A 25,523-nucleotide genomic window follows, 5' to 3' on the forward strand; every position below is an offset into this window, starting at 1 on the left:
CTGATGTGGGGCTCAAACCCATGAAATGCGAGACCATGACCTGAGCCAAAGCTAGATGTGCAACCAACTGAGCCACCAAGGCACCCCTGGTCAGAGAATAATCTTAATGAAAATAATCTTAACTTGTTGAAGTTAGCCAACAAACACTCCCGGGAAAAGCGCTGATATGTTGATCACGTAACAGGTTTTTAAAATTTCCAGAACTAGATTTATACTGATTAGTTTCCAAAGGTGTTTCAGTCCACCTAAGTTGGGCATCAAGATCTATAAAGGAACAATGAGATTCAAAGAATTTATTCAGCAGGTGTAATAGGCCTTACAATCTGATCTCTACTAATCAAAATTGCACAGAGACATTTTATTGTACAACATGATGGATTTTTATTATTAAATATCCAATTTTTTCTTGGAGTTAACTACTCTATAACATAACTAGAAAATCTACCCGGATTTGAAAGTGGTTTTTCTTTCACTAACTAAACCCCATTAATTGCTTCTTTGTGAATATAACAAGCTATTTACTTTTAAAACAAATATCAGCATATGAACTTCAGGATTACACACACTCATTAAAAATGCAAAGAGACAAGTTATTCATATGCTAGTTTATTATTCATAGATGATTTCATGACGAGCATTGTCAATAACCAATTACAATACCAAGAAATTCACAGAACAAAATTTTGCAGAGATCTTATTGTTTCTGTATTTAATTCTAAAAAGTATGCTATTCCAATAGCAATAGTATTTTCACATACCCAGCTCAGAGGCCATTTAGATTATTTCTAGGGCTAATTTTTGGTTGCGGTGGGAGGGAGGATGATTTCCAATGAACTTAAAACACCCAATTCATGTCCATCACTGTGGAAAAAGAGAAGGAAGAGGAGAAGGCCAGAAGAAGTAGCAGGACAGAGAAAATGCCACAAAGATTCAAGAGTTGAGAAAACTGACAGTAAAATATATGTTCTTTGGTTAGCAAAGCGAAAAGGGGGAAAGTACTGCATACATGATAGATACACACTAGCATTCTAAAGCAGGAGACAAGAATGTCAAGAGTGTATTCTTCCCCCACTGCCAGATGGAAGGGCTATTATTATAAATGAAAGGAAGCAGTAGTGGATGCCAGGCACTTTTGTTGTGTGCCAGATTCTGAAGTCCAGATGTAAGCAGGTTACCCCTGGGACAGGACAGGCTTCAGCTCCCGCAGCAGAACAGAACCGATCACCGTTTTCTCGGTGTTGATGATAAGCTGTGCTGTGGAGCCTTCCTTCAGTTCCACTGTAACTAGCATCAACGACCCACTGTGCACAGTTTTAGCTGCAAACCTGAAGGAAAAAAAAAAAAAAAAAGAGGGAGAGAGAGCTTTTATCATGAGGGAGGAAAAATGGAGATGGCATAAATTCAAAAAGGTTTAAAACAGTTCTTTTTTTCTCAATAATTTCTTGCAGGTTCCCTACTGCCAAAACTCAAAGCCAAGCATTCTTCTGAAAAATCAATAAACTGCCCAGCACCATGCTTGCCACAAGCAGGTAATTTCAGTGCGTCTTTAGAACAAAACAAGAAGAGGAAGTCTATTTTACTTATTAGTTTGAACAAGAGACTTATGTGAATAATTCTCCATTAACATATATTTGGGAATCATTCATTTGATATTTAATATTCCATCATGCCTAGGGTCACATAAAATAAACCACTGCATTTTTATTTTTAAAACATGTTGAGAAAAGGTACTTTTCTCAAAGAGCTTGAAATTTTAAGTCCTCATATCTGAAAATGATTATGCAAGAAGTTAGATAATTTTATGTACATTATAAAACTTACGTTTCAAAAATTCATGCATGTTAAAATATTCAAATTCAGGCTCTAACGTTGATGATGACATATAACAATACCACGTGACAGCCAAATGCAACACCCATACTCCTTCTTTTTAAATTTTTTTTTAACGTGCAGAATGTTACATACTTCTTTTTGCTTTAGAATAGAGGAAACTTGAGGTCTAAGGCTCCATTACTAAATTCCAAGACATGAAGAATCTACTAATTACACGGAATTAAAAGCAAAACTAGCCTTTTAAGCACTGCAATTGACTGAAAAGCCGTTGGAGGCACAATGAACTTCTGTCAATCCTGCTAATTCATTCTGCACGCACAGTTGAGCCCCAGAGACGTGAAGGAAGAGGACGGAACCCTCCTAGGCCTCCATTTTCCACATGGAGCATGTTCCACACATTTTTTTTAGGGGGGTGGGAGGGGGTTTGATTGCAGGGATGACTGGAGAAAAACAAAGTTGCTGCACAGGAGCTTTTGAAAACACTAACAAGTGTAGAGCAGGTCTGTGACCTGCTGTGACCCCACTTTGCAGGGCCAATCCCCTTTCCCCTTTCTGTATGACACGTGTCTGAATCTGAGCCATCTGCCTCAATTTGCGCAACATCTTCAGCCACAATGGCACCCAGTTAGCCCTGACAACAGCTCACAATACATAAAAATAAAACTGCCGCGCTGACAGCACGCTGCGGACTATTCAAGAGCAAACCAACTGGTCAGTGTCTCATGTCTGACAATTAGCATGGGCCTTGCGCAGAGCCCACGGTGTCCTCAGGGATCTGTTTAATTACCATCAACATAAAAGAGGGAGTTTATCAGGAGACACTCAGAAAAACTTCACTCCCAACTTAATTAAAATATTAGCCACTTAAGCAGGAAGCAGATTCTCTTTAAATGAAAAGTAATTTCTTCTTTGAGTTTTCAAAAATGACATCAAGATCTCATAACACATTCGATTCTTCTTTTTGGAAACCGAGCAAGCCATTTTTGATCTGAATGGAATAATGAAAATCAGTTTTCCAACAGTAATTAGAATAATGACTCAAAAGCAAAACAAACAGGCTAATATGAAAATATTATCCACATTTTTAAGTTGCATTTTAAGGTATAAGCTAGTGGGTTGTTGATAAAGTATGTTAGAAAACTTTGCTGTCATTTATTGGTGTATTTTCTACAAACATGGAAAGCTACTCTCTCCAAACACATGGAAGACTTGTAAGGAATCCGACAGAGCAGTTTTCCTACTGCGAGAAGCAACTGTAAGTAACCGTGTGCTCTTCAGATGTCCACACAGGACCTAAGGAACTGTTTCCTAATCTCATCTTTTAGAGAGCACAAACATCAGCGGCCCTACCATGACCGACCCCCTTTTCTATCACCCCTTCCAAGTTTATGCATTTCTTTTGTCCAAACTTTTGGGTCTGCTTCACAGGAGAATCCTGTTTCTGTATTTCTGTTAAACCATGTCTGTATGTCGGACTAGGCAGCTCTACTGTCCTACTCATTTATGTAACTTTTCTCCCCACAGATTTGATCATCACCAAATCTTCATTCAACACATCTTTCAACAGAGGTCTCTATTTCTGACAGGGTTATAATTATGTAAACAATAGTCTTATTAGTCCCTTTATTTACTTAACACTTGTGCCTTGGGACTGTAGAGAAGGAGATTATGTCTCAACAGGAACACAAAAGCACTTGAATTTCAGGGTTGCACAGCCCCAAGGCACATTTTATCTCTTTTGCATTAAAAACTTAGAATCGATGCTCCACTAATACAAACTCAGCAGAGACAAATGTCAATTTTGATGCCAGTATGTTTACAGAGATTAAAATTAGTGTCTTGTACATGTTTTTGAAATCCTATTACCATAAAAATTCTCAATAGTGTAAAGATTAGGGGCAGTAAAGAAAAGAGGCATTTGCTTACCCTACAGTGGAAATATGCTAAGCAAATCATCCTAGCAATAAAATCTGTTAGCTGGTATAAAAGCTACTGCCTGTTAGCTAGGTCTCTGTGTTCTAGTGGGCACAAATGGTGGAAGCAATGTTTTAAAGCAAGAGACTAGAAGATCAGATGTTCTGACATTCTCATTTCACAGTTCAAAAAGGATGTATTTAATTGGAACACAGCATGATTACAACTGGTTTGTTTTGGTCCATGAAAAGCAAAGCCACCCCCGCCCCAAATTTATTAATCATTTAATGCCTGAACAGGCTATGCTTTAACATACACTGAAAAGACAGTTATGGAAAGAGTACCAGTTAATAAATACCACATAGCTTTTGGATGTAAGAAACACTGGTTATAAAGACAGCTTGGGTCAAACACTTCTATGTTAAATTTAATGGCTGACATCAGAACTTCTGTGCCTGACCTCAAACGAAGATTAACACGGTGACAAAACTTTTTCAGAAGACATGTGAGGTTTTCGATCACCGCAGTGATAACTGCAGCTACCATTTATTAAGTGTTTTGTGTAGTGGGTACTTATTTGATTCTATGAGGCAGATTACTGTACAGATGAGGGAAGTGAGGCCCACAGAAGTTGAGATATGTACCCAGGGGCACACAGCCAGTGAATGGTTGAGCAGGAATTTGAACCCAAGTATTCTGATTCTGGATCATACGCATTCTCAAATATGCAAAATGTACTTTTGTTTTTTTATTAGTAAACGGAAAGATTAATGTTTACCTTATTTACCTAATACATAATCTAATATTGTTCCAAAAACTTTAGGAGGGAAGATTTTCCCTTCAAAATGTGTAGCTGAATTTGCACTATTATGTAATTCAAAGCATCCTGACTTGCTGCTTTGTCATAACAACTTTTTACTTTCTGCCTTTTAAAGATTAAAAAAAACTTAAACATCCCCCACCTCCCACTCCCTCAAAAGAACACCAGCAATGAGAAATATAAAACCTTGTTGAATGGAGCTGTAACACAGGGAGGGACTTCTGGGAGGCCAACCAACCTCGAACACCAGTAACACCACAAATGAGAACAAATAAGAGGATGACAGTTAAAGATGTATTGCCTATGTATGACGGGCTCCATGTTATTAAAAGGATACCATCTAGGTATTTTTCATAATTTTTCATTTTCATTCTACCACCAAGCACTCGCTGTTTGTAATCACCAACTGAGGAGGTAAAACTGTTTAGATACATCTGTATTTCATTTCATTACATGTCTTTTTGTCTATGATCTCTAGCAATTGACATTTAATCTTTGAAGCCTATAAAAATTCTTAAAATTAAAGAAAAAGACAAAATAAGCTGCTTGCCAAACCTAAATGAAGACACTACTCTTCTAAAAAAGTTGATTTGTCTTAACTATTGACAGAATTAGGAAAACAGCTCAGATAACAACAACAAATCTGTACAAATTTAGCATCTACAATATGTGGCCTTATTCCCTCATGCACTTAAACCATATTTTTTTTTTCAGATTTATGAGGAGCTGGCTATGGACCATAAATGTTCTTTGTCAGAAGGAAAAGAAATCTTACAACCCAATGGTTTTAACAACTGAAATGTTAACAGGACAACAGGAACTAAAAAATATTTATCTGAGAGATTGTATCAGTCTCCAGGGTATTCACAAACACAAACATTTTTAAGTAGAATCATATTTGCTACACTTAATGCAACAGCTCTAAGACATGCTTTTTCTTCTCTTGGATAGTCTTCCTGGTTTCTGATTTTTCTATTCTGAGTTCAATTTTCTCGTGTTTTCTGTTCTACTGGTTACCAGAAGCTGTGACAATGGCCCACTCAGGCTAAAACTTTTTTTTTTCCCCTACTCTGTACATGAAGCCTTCAATTACTGCCTGCTGAAGCAGACAGAATCCTATTAGTAAGAAAGACGATCACAAGATGCAGTGCCCTGCCCTAGCTGTATAAAAATAATTAGTCCAAAGTTGACAAATGTGTAATGAAGTCGCACAATGATTATATGTAAGAAATACTGGTTTGAATAAGCCTCCTAACATCAAATACCAAAGCATCATGATTTGGAGCATTATTTCCCAAAGAATTAAAAATGATAAATCCTTATTGCTTTGAGTTAATATAGAACATTTTAAACAGAGAATTTGCAAGTTGTAAAAAAAAATTCCATTTTCTTGACTATAAAATTGTCTTTGAAAGTTAAGCCCGTTACACAATTGAAATTAATATTGAGGATGAGAAACTACATGTGATTCAAATTTACAGAATTTTTCCAAAGCAATGTGTTTTCCCCTATTATTTAAAAAAAAAAATCAGCCAGCAATATTGTAGTGTTTCCATTTAACATTCTGATGAGAAGAGTTAAAACAAAGAAAATAAGCGACCCTCATAATTTAAGACTCTCTATATTCTGTTTGAATCTTTACACATGGTATAACGATCCTCCATACTATCTTGTCATTGACACATTCTCTTTCTTTATAAAGAAAAGGTAAATAAATCTAAGTGCACTTTCTCAAAGAAGACACGAGATATCCCAGTTATTCCAAAGCATTTTTGGTTTGTCTCTTTGGTGGGGGTGGGATGGGATGGGCCTTAACAGAAAACCAAATAATAAATAAATTCTTACCCCATTCTCTTTGATTCCTTATAAAATTGCCAACCCAGAAGGAAAATCATCAAGAATACCTCTCATTTCTACATGAAAACAGTTATATATTCCTACTAGTAAAACTGTTGCATTGCAGAATATTACCTCACAAATGGTAGAATTAAATAAAACTTAAAGAAAGAATGGTTTAAAGCAAAATCAGCGATGCGGTTTGGTTATTTCTAAAATATCCAAATATGCGTGCCGTGTAAAAATTAACTGAGGTCTACATTTGTTTTTCAATGAAATGCTGTTCACAGAGCCTGCAGAGATCAAAGCAGCAGATAAAAAAGCAGTGCTGCCCTCTAGTGGACAATCACCAACTTGAGAAAACTGACTAAATAGGTTCCAAAATCTTTGGTCCAGTTTGAGATTCCAAATTTATCACACAGTAGAAAAGACCAATGCCTGATATCTTTATATTAACAACTCCTTACAAAGCATTTTAAGACAGATGAAGTATGGTTACTGTAGTATCAGAGATTATAAAATTAGGGCACTAAGACACGGTTTTCTATTATGGCCCTTCAAAATTACCTAGTATTTCAATATTCCAGTTACTAGGGGAAAAGAAACAAAACAACAAACAAAAATAACCCAAAAGTTGAGCAACCTAAGAACAGAAGAAAGGGAAGTATCAAAGACTCCCACCAAGAAGTGACTATGCCATTCATGTTTGTAACCCTAGCACTAAGAAAATTTGTCACAAGTCTTCAAAAAAAAATTGAGTGAAAGAGTTGCACAATACAGACATTTTATGATGGAAATGGCAGTATATACCAGTATTTCTCCTATTAATTACTATTTAACATGTATATAATAATAGTGATTCACTAGATGAGTTGAAGGCCTAGAAATGAAACAAGTTGTTCTTTACATGTACTTCAGTTAAATAAAAAGATTTCTGATTTTCAACCTGAAGCAAATAAACTATCTTTAAATATGTTGGTAAATTAAAAAGTTAACTGCCAGGTTGCCATGGATACACTGTTCCATTCACAGCACCAGGCTTTCCTAATAGTTAAGGACCTCAGGGACCATAGTAAAACAACATTCATTCTACTAAGACTGTAATTATTCACAAGTTGTATGTTGCTCAAAAGTTGCAAGTTAAAAAAGTGACAGAGTAAACAAGATCCAAACATTAAGATCTACAGGGCGGGAGGAAGACTTTAAGTACTAAATACAAGTTAATAATGAAAACTGTTCTAGGGTCTTATTGAATAAGCTAAGAACTAAAATAGCATCATGGCAGAGACAAGGCTGTTTTCACTCAAATGATCACATTTTCCCCCTCACAGGGTCAATCTGTTGTTCATGAAAGGGCAAAATGAGTAGGTAGTCTGATAGCTCTTTTGAACACCACTGTTACTGAACGTCAGAACTCCGGAAACTGGATTAAAATGTGAAATGGCTGAGACTGCTGAAAGACAAACTTTTCCTTGTGGTCTAGGACAGTTTCACAGACGAGACTGTAATACGCTGATACAATTAACAATATACTCTTGCTGGAGCACAATGCCATAGCTGTAAGGAAAAACAACATCAAACATCTTGTCTATTAGCATCCCTTAATAACTAATCTGTAAAAAGAAAATGCATAAACATAGGAAAAATATACTTTAAAATGTGTCATGTGGCTGTCATTAACTCTTGATAATTCAAGGCAGTCTCAAACTGTAAACTATGGAACATTATTGGCCATATAATCGCTTTGGCTACTGGTTAAAATACAGATTCCTGGGCCATACCTCACAGTACCAAATCTGAGCCCCTGGCTGTGGCTCTAAGGAATCTGAATTTTACACAAACCCCGCACAGAATTCTTTTGTACAGAAAACCTTAAAGATTTTGGAGCTATGGATTTTTACCTTTCTGCCTTTTGGTCACTGCACATTAGTATCTTTATCAGAGGACAAGCAATGTAATTAAAGCAAACACACCTCAGTTTCTACACTATTGAATTCAAACCTGTCATAAACCCTCACCTGATTTCTTTCTCAGAGGAACAGAAGAAATGTTTCCTGGGCCTGGATATACCTAGGGTTCCCAATGCTAGTCGAATTCTCCTACCCTAAACATATTAAATATTAACATTTTCCTTTTGCAGTCCATTCCTATACTGTTTTACTGCTATTCATTCTGCCCTTTGTATATTTTATTTATGTGTTAGTTTATTAGTATACGGTCTTAAACAATATGCTTTAAGACTTTTACAATGCATAGAATATCACATATTTTAATATGAATATCTAAAACAGGACATGAAGATATTCAACTCTATATTTAATAGATGATTTTTAAAATTCTCATTTCTGTATTACTCCTTCTCATCTGATAACTGTAATCTGGAAAATAGGAGAGTTGACCATAACTCTGTAGATCTCAATGGGATGATTTTGCTCTCAAAGAGCAGCATTTTCAGTCACCAAGTACCACAGAAATGAAAATAAAGTTAATTAAGTCTTTCAATAGTATACTGGTTGGCCTTCTGATATTATTGCTCATTTAGAAAATCAAAAGTAAATGTCATATAATCTAACAGCAGATATACTTTCTCAGTGATCTTGAAAAGCAGTTAATTATATAAAAAATGCTCCTGGTTTTTGAAATGAATTCCATAAAACTTGTGCTCCTTTAATTGACTTTTTCTTAATGGAGGCCATTTTATGTTGATATGTAGGAACCATTTTCTACTATGTATTCAATTAAAATTTCTACTTTACACTATTACACACTTCTGCATATTAATGAAGGTTCCCTTTTTCTTACATATTTCTTATATTAAGTGCTTTTTAACTTGGCATTTAATGTAAAAACTATTCAAATTTTAAGAGTAGTGGGAATAAATTATTCTAAAATTCTTTTTATACTTGTTTTTTTTTTTTTTTAAAGCAATTGTAAGTCAATTACCATTAGTAAATACAAGAATGGCTTTGGTCCTATTCTTCATTAACTCAAAAAAGCAACCATCACAGAAGAATAAAGGAGTTACTCAAAAATCTCACAGGGAGTTCAATTTTATTAACAATTAAATAATATATTTTTAGATATATAAACTCATTAACTCCACAGGAAAATAGGATACTGAGCACTACAGTTAAAAACATGAACACAACTCAATGAAGAAGTAAACTGTCAATTTCTGTTATAAACAGTAATTGCTATTTCACTTTAAATGACATTAAGAAAGGCACTGGTACTGACTTTACTAACAATTGTTCATTTTTGTTTTGTTACTGAGTACAAAAGAATGGCAAAAAATGTTACATATGCAGGATGATAATTTTTAACAATTTGTGTATGAAAAATACAAGTAACTCTAGGTGTTTATTATTTCTAAAATTTAGAACATTAATATAGCCATACTTTGTAAGAGCAAATGCAAAACATTTTCAATTACATATAAGGAGACTTGTGAGGCAAATGAAAACAGAACAACCTAATCTTAATTACATATAGGCATTGTTTTTTTTTTTTTTTTTTTTTTTTTTTTAATTTTTTTTCAATGTTTTTATTTATTTTTGGGACAGAGAGAGACAGAGCATGAACGGGGGAGGTGCAGAGAGAGAGGGAGACACAGAATCGGAAACAGGCTCCAGGCTCCGAGCCATCAGCCCCGAGCCTGACGCGGGGCTCGAACTCACGGACCGCGAGATCGTGACCTGGCTGAAGTCGGACACTTAACCGACTGCGCCACCCAGGCGCCCCTGTTTTTTTCATTTTTGACCCGGTAGTAACTTGGGCTCCTCCTCCAAGTTACAGAGCCAAACACCACACCTGCTGGATTAGAACACACACGGCTGGATTAGAAAAGTGTCAAGATATCGTGGATGTGTGTGAGGACCACGAACATGAAGTCTGAGCACAATCTCTGCATTGCAAAGGCAGATATAAATGGTTCTTAGTTGCGTGTCTCCCCTGCATTAGTACAGATAATTGAGAATTGTCTGTAATTTAATCACTTGAACAGGCATTCAGTTCCAAACCACCAAGACAAGTTACAGGCAAACTATGCTTTAATAAAAATTACACAACTGTGCTAAGTGTCTTTCTTAGTCTGTTTCCCAGTAGGAAGGTAGCTTTTATATTAGTTGGCTTTCAGAAGGTAATTTGGCTGTTTTCTTCTAAGAAACTAAATTCTGGAAACCTGCCATTGCTTTCAGAAAAGTTAACCCACATGCAAAACAAAACAAAAAATAAATTAGAAGTTACAACATAAACAAGGGTTACCATATGGCTTTTTGTACATTATAGAAGAACATATTAAAACAAGACTGAAGTTTTGCTGGGTAGTAGATGGTCAGTATCATAATTTTGTACTGCATAAGCTAAAAGTTATAGTTGATGTATGTTATTTTGGTGTTTTAGTAATTTCAGTAATTCAAAGGATCCATAAATAAAACAGCAACTTCTGCTAAAGAAAACCACACAGAAGAGTAAAAAGAAGTATTTAAAGCAGAAAACAACAGGGGTGTCTGGGTGGCTCAGCTGGTTAAGCGTCTGACTTTGGCTGAGGTCATGATCTCACAGTTTGTGAGTTCGAGCCCACGTCAGGCCCTGTGCTGACAGCTCACAGCCTGGAGGCTGCTTCGGGATTCTGTGTCTCCCTCTTTCTCTGCCCCTCCCCTGCTCGTGCTTGGTCTCTCTCAAAAATAAATAAACATTAAAAAAAAAAAATAAAGCAGAAAACAATTAAAACAGGAAAACTCAGAACCAGAATATTTTCATTGAAAAGGCTTCTGTTCACTTTTCCCCCTACTGAACAGCATTTCACTGTTAAGTTGTATATGCATAGTGGTACCAGTATGATGACCTAATATCCATTTTATTATTTTATCACCACCCTGTGTGAGATAGGGCTTGTCAGAAATTAAGAAATGGAAGCATCAGACCTATTAAAGAACTTAATTAAGGAACTTTCTCTAAGAACAAAACAAAACTGGGGCACCTGGGTGGCTCAGTCGGTTAAGCGTCCGACTTTAGCTCAGGTCAGGATCCTGCAGTTCGTGAGTTCTAGTTCCACGGCAGGCTCTTTGCTGACAGCTCAGAGCCTGGAGCCTGCTTCAGATTATGTGTCTCCCTCTCTCTCTGCCCCTCCCCTGGTGACACTCTGTCACTCCCTCTCAAAAATAAATCAACATTAAAAAAATAATAAATAAAAATCAAAACAAAAAATAGGGTAACTTTGGTTTTTTGACTAGCACATGTGGTCTTCACTGTCACAATCAGTAGATGAAGACAGGCAACTTCAAATGATGGCAGGTTAAGACTTGAACTCAGCTCTTCTGAAGTCAAGACCAATGTTCTTCCATAGATAATACAGAATTTCATTTTAATGTCTCATGCTACCCCTTTCCAAACAGATGAAGATCTTAAAGCCCACAAGAAGAAGTTATAACTTGCCCCAGACTACCAAGCCCAAAAATGGCAGAGAGAAGTCTAAAACCCAGATCAACTGTAGCACTCTGTAAGAAACCTCTCTTACCCTGCACTAATTAAAAAAAATTTTTTTAAAGATTTTATTTAAAAGTAATCTCTACACCCAACATGGGCTAGAATTTATAACCCTGAGATCAAGAGTTGCATGCTCTACTGACTGAGCCAGTCAGGTTCCCCTACAAAAAAAAATTTTTTAAGATCTGAAGGCATTCTCTTCAATTTAAAATTTTTTTTCTATATAGAAATATAAAGGAAAAAGCATGCCATTGGCAGTGGAATGGCAGAGGAATTAAAGATGGAATTAATGAATTCCTTTAAGCTAACAGAGAAGTAACAACTGCAGGTTTAAGGGGATCATTTTTATCTTTACTTTAATTCAAGCCACTGCACACAGAAGATCGCAAGGAGGGCAACCACATTAATCACATTCTCTTCTACCTTTAAGGACAAATGACTTGGATGTCATGCTTTAGTTGCTCGGTGGTGAAGATATTACTGGTCTAAGAAATAGAAGCTGCATTTGGCTCTATGCCCGTTTTTTAGCAGCTCCTTATTACTGGAAGCAGCCTTATGGGACTGATGTAAAAAGGAACTCTGAACACAGTACCCAAACTTCCTCTATTTCAAGTAAAAAAGTCCAACTCCACTGCTTTGTAAAACAGGCCTTCCTGGAAATCCACTGTATTTGGTGAAATAGGATAGATTTTCAATCGTATCTTGCAAAAGGTACCTTTACAAATCACCAAACTATTATAAAATGCGAGTACACTCACTGTTATCTTGCAGGACAGTATATCCCAGTGTACTAAGGATTGCATGAAATGGGAAAGACAGCCTGAATGCAAACCAACAATCAAATATCTCATTAGAAACAACGGGAGGGGGACGCCTGGCCGGCTCAGTGGGTAGAGTATGTGACTCTTGACCTCAGGGTTGAAGGTTGAACCCCACATTGGGTGGAGAGATTACTTAAATAAAATCTTAAAAAGAAACGAAGAGAGGGGGTCAGATATATGTTTAGGGATTATTATTTTCAAGGAAAATGATGAACTTAAAATTATACATTTATACGTGTCTATTATACATATATATATATATATATATATATATATATATATATATATATATACAAGTGATCACATCACATGTTGATGAACCTACCTGTGTATATGATCTTGGCCAGAAGGGACTACACCTACATTGGCTACATTTACAACCTTCTGAAAGATCACAGAAGGAGTGAAATTCTGTGGTGCAGCAATGATTACAGTAGAAGTTTCATTCATTCCTGTTAGCATTCCTGTAAGAGCAAAAGAAGGCTCCCTTTTACTAATTTGCGAAAATTATATTAAAACAATTTCAAGCTCATAGCCAAAATTTAAAAACTTAAAAAACCCACTTCAGAATATAATTTTGAAGATAATTATCACTGAATTAAATAACTGCAAATGTTTTACAAAATTTTTAATCCTTATTGTGTAGAAGAGCATGTAAAAATGCAGTGGAACATCCTTCTTAATAAATGTGATTTTCAATACCCTAAGACAAAAATGCAGAATCACAAAGATTCTATTCAATTTCAGTCCCTTTAAAATATACTCAATTAATTTGGACTACATCAACTATTTAAGCTTTTACTTTTTAAAAATTTTTATTCCTCTCCTTTTCATTCAGAGATCTCTCTTGTCAAATGCTACCTGAGTACAAATCAAAGTGAGTCTGGAATAACTAGCAACAACATTATCTGACAAATGGCCTCAGCTGATGGGTCAAAGTTATCTCAGCAATGACTGAAAGTCATTGAACAGTTATGTGGTTCTAAAAAATGTACACGTATCTAAGCAGCTATACTTAGCGATAACAGTACTTGCCTAGTGAATGGAACTATAGAGTTAATTAAAAAACACCAATCGAAATTTCTGAAGCATAATGCTTAGAAACAAAGAGGAAAATGTGAATGGAGAACCTTAAATTCTAGAGACGTTTTAAATGAATCTTTAAGAAAAAAAAACAAAGTTAAGCAAGATCGGGAACAAAAACTGTAATACAGAGTTAACATATGACATGCCATTAATGTCAGAATCTCATGTAAAAATGTTCAGTAAACAAATTCAGTAACATACCAAACACTTGGAACAAATATTGAAATTTAGTACCTGGGTAAAAAAAACCCAAAATAATTATAATAAATGCCACCTATTTGGACCTATGATGTAAGACACCGACACCTAACAGTATCCAGTAAAAACAAAGATCTTTTGAGACATTTGGTATGTGCACAATAGTTGACAAAATTTATGAAAATGGAGAAATCTGATTTTATGTTTTCAAAAGGCCCTGAATCTCCAGGGCTATGTATTTAATTTAGTAATTTATTGCAAATGCAACCTGAAATTTAAAAGAACCCCTATGATGAGCAGCACGAAGACACGAAAGCCTAACACTGTAAAACGACTTCTAAGCTTTTAACAAAGAGCAGTTTTTAGTAACCACTTTCAAACTCGGGGACACTATGTTCTGTCTTAGAGTGTTTAACTTCAATATTAGGCAAAAGCTTTAAAAACTACACAAGCAGTCAAACACTGCTTTTAAGTAAAGCACAGTGGCTGCTGACATAACACTGCTGAGAGATGTGTGTACTCATTTAGGATTTAAACCTTCTCCATTAAGCTCTATTGAAGAGCAACTGCTGAATAAATGAATGCAACTATGTTTATGTTAAAAGCCTGTTTCCCGCAGCATGTAATTAAAGGAAATGTTGTACAAAGCCAGTACTTTTGTCAAGCTCCTGTAAATGGAAAGATGGATAGCACTCAGAGAAGTGAATGCATTGCTTCATATTTAACCTTAACACTCTTGTCATTAATGGTTTGTCTAACTTGGTCTATAAAAGACAAGGTACTGCTCCATTGAAGTAAAATTTAAAAAATCAACTAAACCATGCTTTTCAGAACAGAAGATTCATTATCGTCAGCTAATGTATTGGCATAAAGCAAAGTAACATCCTATCAAGTAAGGCACACATTCAATCTGCCTTCCCACCCCCCTTTATTTTTAACTCATGCTGTTTTATTGTTATAGGCAATTTGTACCACTCAGCATGACAGTGTAAACTGAATCAAGATTAATTTACATGCAAAAGAACACTTAGGAGAGCAGCATGGTAAGCAAATGTATTGTCTCGATTGCTGAGGTGGAAAAAGAACCTGGAAAGAAAAAAAGGTGCTCTAATTAAGGGGCATCAAATATGATTGCTTGTGGTAGTTAAGGGCCAGAAAATAGTAAATGTCTGACCATTTAAAGAATTAGCATCTTGCTAGCTAGGAAACCATAAGATGGATGCATAAATCATAATAAAATTAAGTAAACATTCTAGGTTTCTTAAACCAGAGATTTTTCTAAATGAAAATATATCAGGTATTCTCAAATTAACGAGAAAGAAAAATATGCCAAGGTATCATTAAAAGTTTCTCTTCTAAAAAACAGACATTAGATACTATATAGCATGCATATATATATATAACAAAGGTAAAGTTACCAGGAAAATATTTAAAAACTGTCAGACTATTTGTTGCTTCATTAGAATTTATCTAAATTTTGGAGAGGCAGTGGACAGAGTACTTAATTTAGGTTAATCAGCTGTCATTAACTGCTAAAATGTAGACCACACAATATAAGAAAGTAAAATTAAATTTTTTTCCTAAGTTTTAGATTTCCTATTTAATTCATACGAAGAAAATGAGTAAGAGAAGGCAGTATGGATAAACAGCCAGCTTACATCTGTTATAATAGTTATAACTGTCTCAAGAAACCAAATTTTTAAGAGAGGATCTCAAGTTATTTACAGTACTGAAATCATCCTACAGCTAGATCATTAACTCTGCAATGCTCAAAACTCATAGCAATGAAAAAAAATCATGCTTCTGGTTTAGAGTTCCTATTATGAATATTATAGGTAACTTCCATATATAGGCTAAACCATTCTGTCTTTCAGCACTTTGACGACCAACCTTATAAACATGCACGTTTAGCCATGGAACTCTAAATGTAACAACTGAGGAAAAATGACAGATCAGGTTTTATATTAGAAATAAAACCTTTTCGTTAAAAAATTATTAATCTAATATATACAATCTGTTAGAAGCATTATTTAATAGTGTACAAACTTTTAAATTACATAGATGTTTAGTATAAAAATAGAAATGCATTCATCAGGCTTTTTATAATTTTTCTAGTTAAATCCTCATTAATGCATTTAATGCACTTCTTGAGTCTTAAAATATATGCCCTGTGAAATGAGATATTAAGTACCTAAGTTCATTTTATTTAAATTAGAAAAATTACAAAATGTCATGTACGCATGTGTAATGACACACGCAGGTACTTAAATTTACTAGTATTTTACCATCCAGAAGTTTGCACTGATAAAATGTGAGGAAATAGATGTTTATTTTGATTGAAGATTTTTCAGCTAGGGAGTCCTTTCTATGTATCATTTGTTGAAATAAGCTAAGGTCTTCCTAGAGGAGCATAAAAAACGAGTACAATGTGTAAAGTTGAGACTTGAGACCTCGATTACCAAACCAGCTGAAATCTCTAACTAAAAAGATGCTATTGAAAAGACTCTTTAAAGCTGTGGTAAATTTGCCAGCATCAAGTCCCATATCAAAGAATGAATTCAGGAAGACAGAAAGAATGATACAGAAATGCCAAGAGACTTAGAAGGATTTACAAATACTTCATATAAACAAATTTTCAAATAGCTTTATTCAGAGTAGCCTTTCTGCTCTATTAAACATAGCAAACAGCTGCCAGATTTATTCAGAAAAATAATCAACAACCATAGAAGTAAAATGGCAGAAGAAAAAGGAATTTTGGCAACAAGTCCACAGAGGACCACAGCTGTTCTCCAAGAGCACCTCTCTCACGCGCTTACGGTTCTGTATGGCTAGTCAGGGAAAAATCCCTCGGTCACAGCAGAGCACAGAACGGCACAGAACACTTCATGGAAATATCAAGTATTCTAAACCAAAGCTGAGGGATAGAAAAGGTATACGATAATCAGCTGCTTTAGATATACTGTAGCTGCACTTTTCAAAAAAAGAATATCCCCTTAACAGTAGATGTGCCAAAGCCTTATTCAGTCACTTGTGTGCCACTCACCTGGGTCTGCTGGGCAGGTGTAAAGCAGAGAGGCAGGCTTTAGCCAGCAAAGGGTAAGAATAGCAAATGTAAGCATCAATTCGTCAACAGAAAAATAAAATCATAAAATCACAAAGATGTTTTTCTTCTACAGCAATAATCAACTTCCAAGTAAAGCAAATGCAAACAGGGATTTAGGCATTCTTTTTTATCACTTAAAAATAAGGCAGAAAATAAAGGATTATTATTAATTTACAGTCTTGAATGAAATTTTCTTTGTGAGATTCTTCTACAACAGGTTATTTGAATACTGTGGACTGCAATGGCTTACAGAAAAAAAAATCTTCGGCACTGTAATGATAAAGTGTCAGGAAGCACGTGTGTCTCCTTAGGTACAGAAATATTTGTACGTGCCCAGTACTTTCTGGAAGCATGACAGATAGGATTTAATGACCTCAAGATGAAGGAATCTTTGTATGATAACCCCTCTAGAGAGAAAAATAGACTACCTTCACATAAACTTTAAGAAATTGCTGACTATACTGCTTACATATGCCCTAGTTCTGTATTATCTTTAATTAAACACATAAGCTCACAGTTATTTCCCAGTTATTATTTTCCGCAGTTATTATTCATAGAAGAAAATAAAATTTATTTTTATTAGTAGGTATGCTGGACTCTGGGGCAAGCACAGCATATTAATACTTTCATCCTGCCGAAAATATTTTCTATTTAGGTCCATATTTTAAAATATTTCGGCTCTGATACAGGCTGACATCATAGCATTTCTTTACCACAGAATCAGGTCAAAAGAAAATGGAGGTATTTTAATGCTATAATTAGGACTTTATCTTGAAGGGTGAGGCACTTCAATGTGCGCAGGGAAAAATACATTAGTAGGTCACGAAAAACAGTTCCGTAGTGAAAGAAAATACAGAGGCATAACATTTATAGTGGTAGAAGTTCACTAAGTCTCAAATCCCTCACATTTTCACTAACACAAAACACAAGAGCACATCATTAGGTTGACAAACCTACAACTCCCAGAAGTGAAAAGTTAATTAAGAATCAATTTATTATTTTAAAGACATACTAATGAATTTTCAAGTATGCCAGGGATGTAGACAAACATATACTTTCAAGGTTACTTTACAGAAGAAAAGGATTAGCAAAAACCAAAAGATTACGCACTGACATCTGTTAATGGCTATGTACATGTGGTAATTTATTTCAGAGACCAGCCAGAAGAATGAGCACATATTATTTGGGATGGCAATTTCTAGTAAACTGTAGTAATCTCTCACCTTGCTCTTTCTTAAAATCTTTCTCTGACATGGCCACAGGTAAAAGCAGCTCTCCAACAGGTGGCTGAATATTAACATTGAAGCAATCATCCTTGGTACTAAGAGAAAAACACATCAAAGCTGACCAATTGCTTAATAAACATTCTCTTTAATATTATGCACTTAAATAGAAGTAATTAAAGGATATGCCAGCATATAAAGTATAAGATCTTCTTGGCTTAACTAGCAGAGCTAAAATTTTCTCAACACTATTTTCAGAGAAATGTATCTGTTACCTCAATTAGAAAACACATTTTTTTTTACAAAAATATGCAGTTATTGTAAATACACCATTTAATGTAGAATTTTAAAAATAGGTGAGCATCAAGGGTACACATACCCACTACCACCAGAGGAACACTTCACGCAACTTACAGAGTAGAGAAGTAGTATTTTCTCTTTACTTTGCATGCTTACAGTGTAGAAAATGGAGTGCTCTAGTCTTAAATTGTTAAGATCTCTTTTTAAAAAATTAGTTTGGCAAAAAGTAAAATGGAGTGACCTTACTGTGTATTAGATATGTGCTAATAAAATAATGCCTCATCTGAAAACTTGCTTTTTAAAACAAAAACTCTTTTTTTTTTTGGTAGTGTTATTCATTAACATTACTGATCAACAGGTAAAGTTATTATTTCAAATGACAGGATATGAAGAATTTAGGAAAGACAACTTTGTACCTATATCAGATAGAAAAACAGTGAGTGTATTTATTTTAATCTTAAGACAGATAATACTCTTTAAAAAATTAGTAAAATTTCTTAAAAAAAATTTTAAGGTACATGTTTGAAGTTAGGTTGAGGAGTGTACCAGTTAGGAATGTATCTGGCTGCAAATAAGCAGAAAATCCAACTAACAACAGGTGCTCATTGTTTAGTATGCAACAAATTCTGCAGTTACCAGTCAAAGACTGGTTCACTGGCTTAAAGAGGCTGTTGGGGACTCAGGTTTCTCGAGCTTTCAACTCCACCGCCCTGGTGTGTTGTTTCATCCTCGCGGATGCCAGATGGCTGCTGCATTGCTAGGTACCACTTTTACATTGCAATGAAGAAAAAACAGTGATAATGGAAGAAGAGTGAATAAATGAGCCAACCAAATCTATTCTTTTTTTTTAATATCAGAAAAGCTTTTGTCCCCAAAAGGACTTCTACTTTCATGTTAGAACTGGATCTCATGGCCAGTGGGAAGGTGAATAGGGAAATGGGGACTGTGGCTAAAAAAATAACAAACATTAGGTTAAGAAACATCATCATCAAAGGATGCAATAGGGATAAATAAAATGAAAAAAGAAAAAAAGAAAATCCACTCTTTTTTAGTTTATATATTTATTCTGAGAGAGAGAGAGGAAGGGAGAGAGAGAGAGGAAGGGAGAGAGAGAGAGGAAGGGGGGAGAGAGAGAGAGAGAGAGAGAGAGAGAGAGAGAGAGAGAGAGAGAAAGAATATCCCAACCAGGGGCTCAATTTCACAAACCGTGAGATCTCACAAACTGCGAGATCATGACCTGAGCTGAAATCAAGACTCAGACGCTTAACTGGCTGAGCCACCCAGGTGCCCCAAGAAAATCCACTTTTATGCTATTATATAATATATTCTTGTAAGAAATTCTTTTATGGAACAAGGCAAGGACTAGATTAAAAAAAAATAAGGTTTTGAATTATTCACATGTGGACTGTCTAAGGCAAACCAACAAATTCATTTATTAATTCAGTACACATTTACCAAGTACAAACTAGATCCTGTGTATTATGCAAGTACCTGGGGATTTAAAGACAAGTGAGACTGGCCCTAGAAGCTCGCAAGTCAGTGAGAGAGGAAGAGTTCACTTATGTTTATAAAATGGCAAACACTACATTATAGATATGTGGAAAGTATTATAATCCATATAAGAGGGATTAATTCTGCAGGAGTGAGGTACAGATACCTTTATTTTCAAGAGGAGAGAGACGGTATTCTAGGTATTCTAGACTTGTGTTTTGGGAATGATGAGCAGTGTGGTATGTCAACAGATGAGGCTGGGGGTGTGCTGTAAAGAATATCATATGCATTCACGACCATTCATCCCACTTTCCCAGGACAGTCCCAGTTTATAGCTGTTGTCCTGGAATCTTGTTCAGTTAATGTCTCCCTTCACTCTCTAGAGTGTCCTGATTTCTATGACAAAGTGTATGATTACTTCACTGATATAACTAAGACAAAGGTGTTTCAATGTTTCTTGAAGTAACAAGGAAAACTACCAGAGACTTTTGACACAGGAAAATAAATGATTCCATTGTATTTCAGAAACTCTAGTGGCAGTGTGTAAGATGTAGTAGAGGAGAAACCCAAGGCAGGTAGATTTGTTAGGAATCTAACTGAATAGTCTAGGCAGGGCTTTTACATTGTGTGTTTTACTTTAGTAAATCCTGACAATGAACCTAAGAGGTGGCTTCTGTTATCCCCCAACTTAGTGATAAGAAAAGTTAAACAACACATCCCAGGTCACATAGCTAGTAAGTGGCAGTACTGGGATCTGAACTCAGGTCCATCCTGCTCCCCAGTCTGCTATATAATGCTGCTTTAAGATGTATTTTTTATTCTGCTATGTAAGGCTGCTCTCCTAGGGTGGGTAGCACTGAAAACTGGGAAGATGAGAGTATTTTAGAATTAAAAGGGACAGAGGTGGTGATGGATGGAAGAGACTTTGAAACTTCTAAAGCGAAAAACTGGGAGAATGACAACTACTGAAGAAGTAGAGTTTTGGGGATTAAACAAAATGATTTGGCTTTAATCATGTTATATTTTGAGTACCAGTGAATTATCCAGGAAGAGATATTTAGCAGATAATTGGAAATACAACTCAAGAATCAGAAAAGAGGTCAGGGCAGTATATATGAGTTTGGAAGTAATCAGAATGGTAAAGAGAAGAGCTGAAGCCTTACAAGGAGATAAGATCACAAAGGCAAAGAGGATATACCACGAAAAAGGATAAGGCGGAAACCTGGGGAAGACCTGCATTTAAGTAGAAATGGAAGAACCGTAGCGTGCAGAACACACTGGGAGACAGTGGTCAGGGAGAGAATGTGTGTGTCAAATAATGCAAAGAGGAATAAAGAGAAGGAAGTGTGACTTCGGATTAAAGCAAGGCGGTTCAGATGGAAGGCAGAATGCAGAACGCCCTGAGGTGAAGGGGGAGTGGGGAGGCTGACAAGGAAAGATGGGACAGAAAGCAAGAGAAGCTTCAAGAGGATGCAGAGGCAAAAGAATGCTTAATGAAACTTGAGCATGTTTACAGGATGATGGGAAAGAGCCAGTAAAGAGGAAGAAACTAAGGTATATCTGATAGAGCAAGGCATTAGAGGAAGTAAATGAGGATGGGATTAACAGCATAAGAACAAGGTGAAGAGAGTAGGATGCTTCTTCCCAAAGCAGCAGACAAGGAACAGTTAAGACTGAGGCAAGTACTGAGGGTAGGACACTTGAAGGATGAGACCACACGTGATGTAGTGGAAGGCTAAGTCACATTAAAAGAAATAGGTAACGGCTGATACAATAAATGGATAGGTGGTGTGTGTGTGTGTGTGTGTGTGTGTATAAAATTTATATATAAATACACATGTAAAATATATATGAACTATATATAATATATATAAATTCATACATATAGGGAGGGCATGATAGAAATATTTTATTAATAGAAGAATACAATTAAAATGACCACTGTGTTAAATTGTATTTATTACACTCTCTTTACTGGTATTTTCTTTTTAATTACAGATGAAATGATTAGCCTTGTCCTTCCCAACGGTCCTGAAGGATACCATTTACGCCCTTGATTAAAGGTAGCTGTGTAGCTCTGACTCCCAGGGAGAAGGGTGGGAGCAGAGAAAGAAGGGAAAGGAGACTTGCCTTCTAAAGCATATATGAAAATGTAGGTGCGTAAACAGCAGGTTTAAGTTTGAGGCAAAAAGTGATCTTGAAATTTCCCTACTAGGAATTTGCAGTGTGTTAAATACTAATATAGATGACTCAACTTGACTGGTTTTGCTTTCACTGCTTTTGGCTAATGATATTTTATTTTCTGTAGTTGGTAAAATGGCTAACATAATTATGTATGAAAAACTAAGGACAGAAGTTGATCCAGAATGGGTCTTATGAGGCAAATGTAAATAAAAGTGGAACACTGTTGTGGCAGACAGAACTTGTTGTTTACTCTGTGTTTTTTATTTTTCTTCTTTCCTGGCATAACCCTGATTTGGTTCAGGTACACAATGTGCCGAACTGAAACATTTTCTATCTCAGCCTCTCTTGTTGCTAGGACCGAGTAACCCAGTTATAACCAATGAAGCAGGAACAGAAATCTGTCAGGGATTTCTGGGTAAGTTTTGCTTTTCCAAAAAAGACATGGCTCCTCTTTCCATGTCACTTCTTTCTTTCCTTCTTCTTTTATTTTTATTTTTGCCTGGAATGCAGACAGAAGCCTGAAACTAGAGCAGCCATATTGTGACCATGAGGATGGCATGCACATGCTAATGACATTAGCACATGAAAACAAAAAACGCTGGAAAAACCTTATACCCAGAAGATACTATGGAGGTACTCTGGCAGCTCTTTAACTGCTGACCTCTGTTCTTCTTATACCAGCAGAATAATACACCCCTATTTGGTGGGTTTGTGTTACACGCAACCGAATGCAAAAATCTAATATAGCTAGCATATAACATGCTTTATAAGCCAGTTTCAGTTTCAAAGCAAGGTTTGGCTTAGACTGGCCTAAGATGGAATGTTCCCTCTTTATTTTAGGGAAACTTTCATTTATATTAGTGTTCTAGGATGTCCTCCACAGTTTTCACGTGCCTCCTTTTCTACCCTTTGCCCTTTTTTGTTTACTTCTCTTTCTCCTTACAGCTCTTCTCTTTTCCCTGATCTCTTTTTCTTCTGATCTCCCTCTGGCTGACCATGGGGCTAAACATAGATATCTTGGCATGGGTAAGGAATGGTGAAAATGAGTAAGGACAGATGTGTATCTATTGGAATTAACACATCAACAAAGTACTATTATTAGGCAGCTCTAAATAGCCTAGTTAAATGGGATCAAATGGCATAATAGTTTAATGTAATACAAGAATCTACCTGTTATATTTAAGTGTAATGCATATACTTGCACTACATACAATTTCATTTCACAGGCTTGTAGGATCCAGATTGGTACATTTCTAGGTAAGAGAAATGGGCAAGTAGTCTAACCATTGTGAAACTCAAGATTCCTCATCTATGAAATTAAAAAAAAAAAAGGCACTTACCTTGTAGGCAACTTTTAACAATTAAATAACAGTATAATGCTTAATGCATACTAGACACTCAAAGCTTACATATATAAAGGGTTGTATCATAATTTATTTAAGCATTCCCGTATTGATTATCATTTGCAATTTTCCCTACTATAAACAATACTTACTTAAATACCTTTGGCTAGATCTATTTTCTTCTGCAAACCACCAATATTTCTCTAGGCCTGACGGCCTGAAGAGGAAATTGTTAAGTAGAAGAGTGTGAGTACCTAGTGTTCTGGAAGGGCCAAAGTGCCCTAAAAAAGGTGGTGTCAACGAAAATCCCATAAACGGTATACCAGAATACATGTTTGCTCTACCTTGTCAATGTCAGATACTAAAATTATTTAAAAATGTTGCCAATTTGGTGACGTTTTAATTTTAATTTCCCTGTTACTAGTGATATTCAATATCTTATGTTCATTGGCTATTTGCATTTTTTTCTTATAAACTGCCTATTCTTAGTGTTTCCCCACTTTTTTACTGAATTCCTTTATATTGACTGAAGAGTTCCTTACATACTCTGGTTATTAAACTTTTGTCTACTACATATGCTGCAATACATTCTCACCATGTCTCACCTGTTATGGTATCTACTTTTTCTTTGTAGAGAAATTTAACAATTTTAATAGTCAAATCTGATTATTTTTCGCTTTATCCTTCCTAGTACTGTCTTAAGATTTTTGCCCCCAAAGAGTATGAAAACATTTGTGTATATAACATTTAAATACATTTTTTTTATGATTTATGACATTTTCGTTTCTGGTTGAATTTTAAAAATTTGTCAAGTTCCCTGAAAAGACCTACTAGAATTCTGCCTACAATCACACTAAAGTTGAAGATTAATCTGAAGGAAAGTACAGTATCTCATTTAGGAACACAGTATATGTATTAATTTACTCATATCTTCTTTTCATGACCTTCAGGAAAGTTTCAGGGTTTTTCTCTTTTTCTTAATTCCTACATACATATTTCTTGTTAATTTATTCCTTTTGTTGTTCCTATAGAATAACTTCACTCATAATGTTTTAAAATTGGTCATTCTTATTATATAGAAATGTTATTGATTTTCACTTGATGATTTGTACTACCATTTAAAAAATTTTTCTTTAATGTTTATTTATTTTTGAGAGAGAGAGAGAGAGAGAGAGAGAGAGAGAGAGAGAGAGAGAGAGAGAGAGAGAGAGAGAGAGAGAGAGAGAGACACAGAATCTGAAGCAGGCTCCAGGCTCTGAGCTGTCAGCACAGAGCCTGATGTGGGGCTCAAACTCACAAACCGTAAGATCATGACCCAAGCTGAAGTCTGGAGCTTAACCAACTGAGCCACCCATGGGCCCCATGTACCACCTTTTTAAACTCACTAATTAAATAATAGATTTGCTGTTGATTCCAAGACTTTCTGGGTTGATAACGATATTGGATAAAAATGACAGTTTTGTCTCTTCATTTCTAGGATTTATACCTCTGTTTTTACTTGTCTTTTTATATTGTCTAGCACTTCAATATAATGTGAAATAGTGTTGAAAATGGGTAACCTTCTTTTGCTTTTCTGACTTAAAAGAGAATGTTTCTCCTATTTCATGTAGTAACAGGTAACTTGTAAGGCCCAGAAGTCATCTGAATTTACAACACCAAGTAGTATGTACCGTTGTGTGCTATTCTTTCAGATTTTAAAATTGGGGTGATGCTAAGCTTTATAGAATGACATGGATACTTTCCTTTTCTCTGATCTACAAAGTTTAAATAATATATAGAGATTATCTCTTTTCTGAAGTTCTGATACAATTTCATCAGTTTTATTCCTAACATTTTTTTCTAGGGAGCCATTCATTTCATCTAAATATTCCAATTCAGGGGCGC

General features: G+C 35.5%; 1 protein-coding gene across 5 annotated transcripts in view; it reads right to left on the reverse strand.

The window, feature by feature from the left end:
* Positions 1-590: 590 nt before the first annotated feature.
* The window catches only part of AP3B1 (adaptor related protein complex 3 subunit beta 1), a 265,520-nt gene continuing 240,587 nt past the window's right edge, over positions 591-25,523 (reverse strand). For 3 of the 5 annotated variants that reach the window (XM_030323534.2, XM_030323533.2, XM_030323536.1), the window contains 3 exons: positions 18,322-18,419; positions 13,037-13,175; positions 591-1,325 (listed from right to left, as the gene is read on the reverse strand). In XM_030323534.2, coding sequence (XP_030179394.1) covers positions 1,172-1,325; positions 13,037-13,175; positions 18,322-18,419 — 391 coding nt within the window. In that variant the 3' untranslated portion in view covers positions 591-1,171. The remainder of the gene's footprint in view (positions 1,326-13,036; positions 13,176-18,321; positions 18,420-25,523) is intronic. The other 2 variants (XM_032593390.1, XM_030323537.2) reach the window with 2 other exon arrangements.

Source organism: Lynx canadensis, chromosome A1 (assembly GCF_007474595.2).
Source record: "Lynx canadensis isolate LIC74 chromosome A1, mLynCan4.pri.v2, whole genome shotgun sequence".
Taxonomy (NCBI): Eukaryota; Metazoa; Chordata; class Mammalia; order Carnivora; family Felidae; genus Lynx; species Lynx canadensis.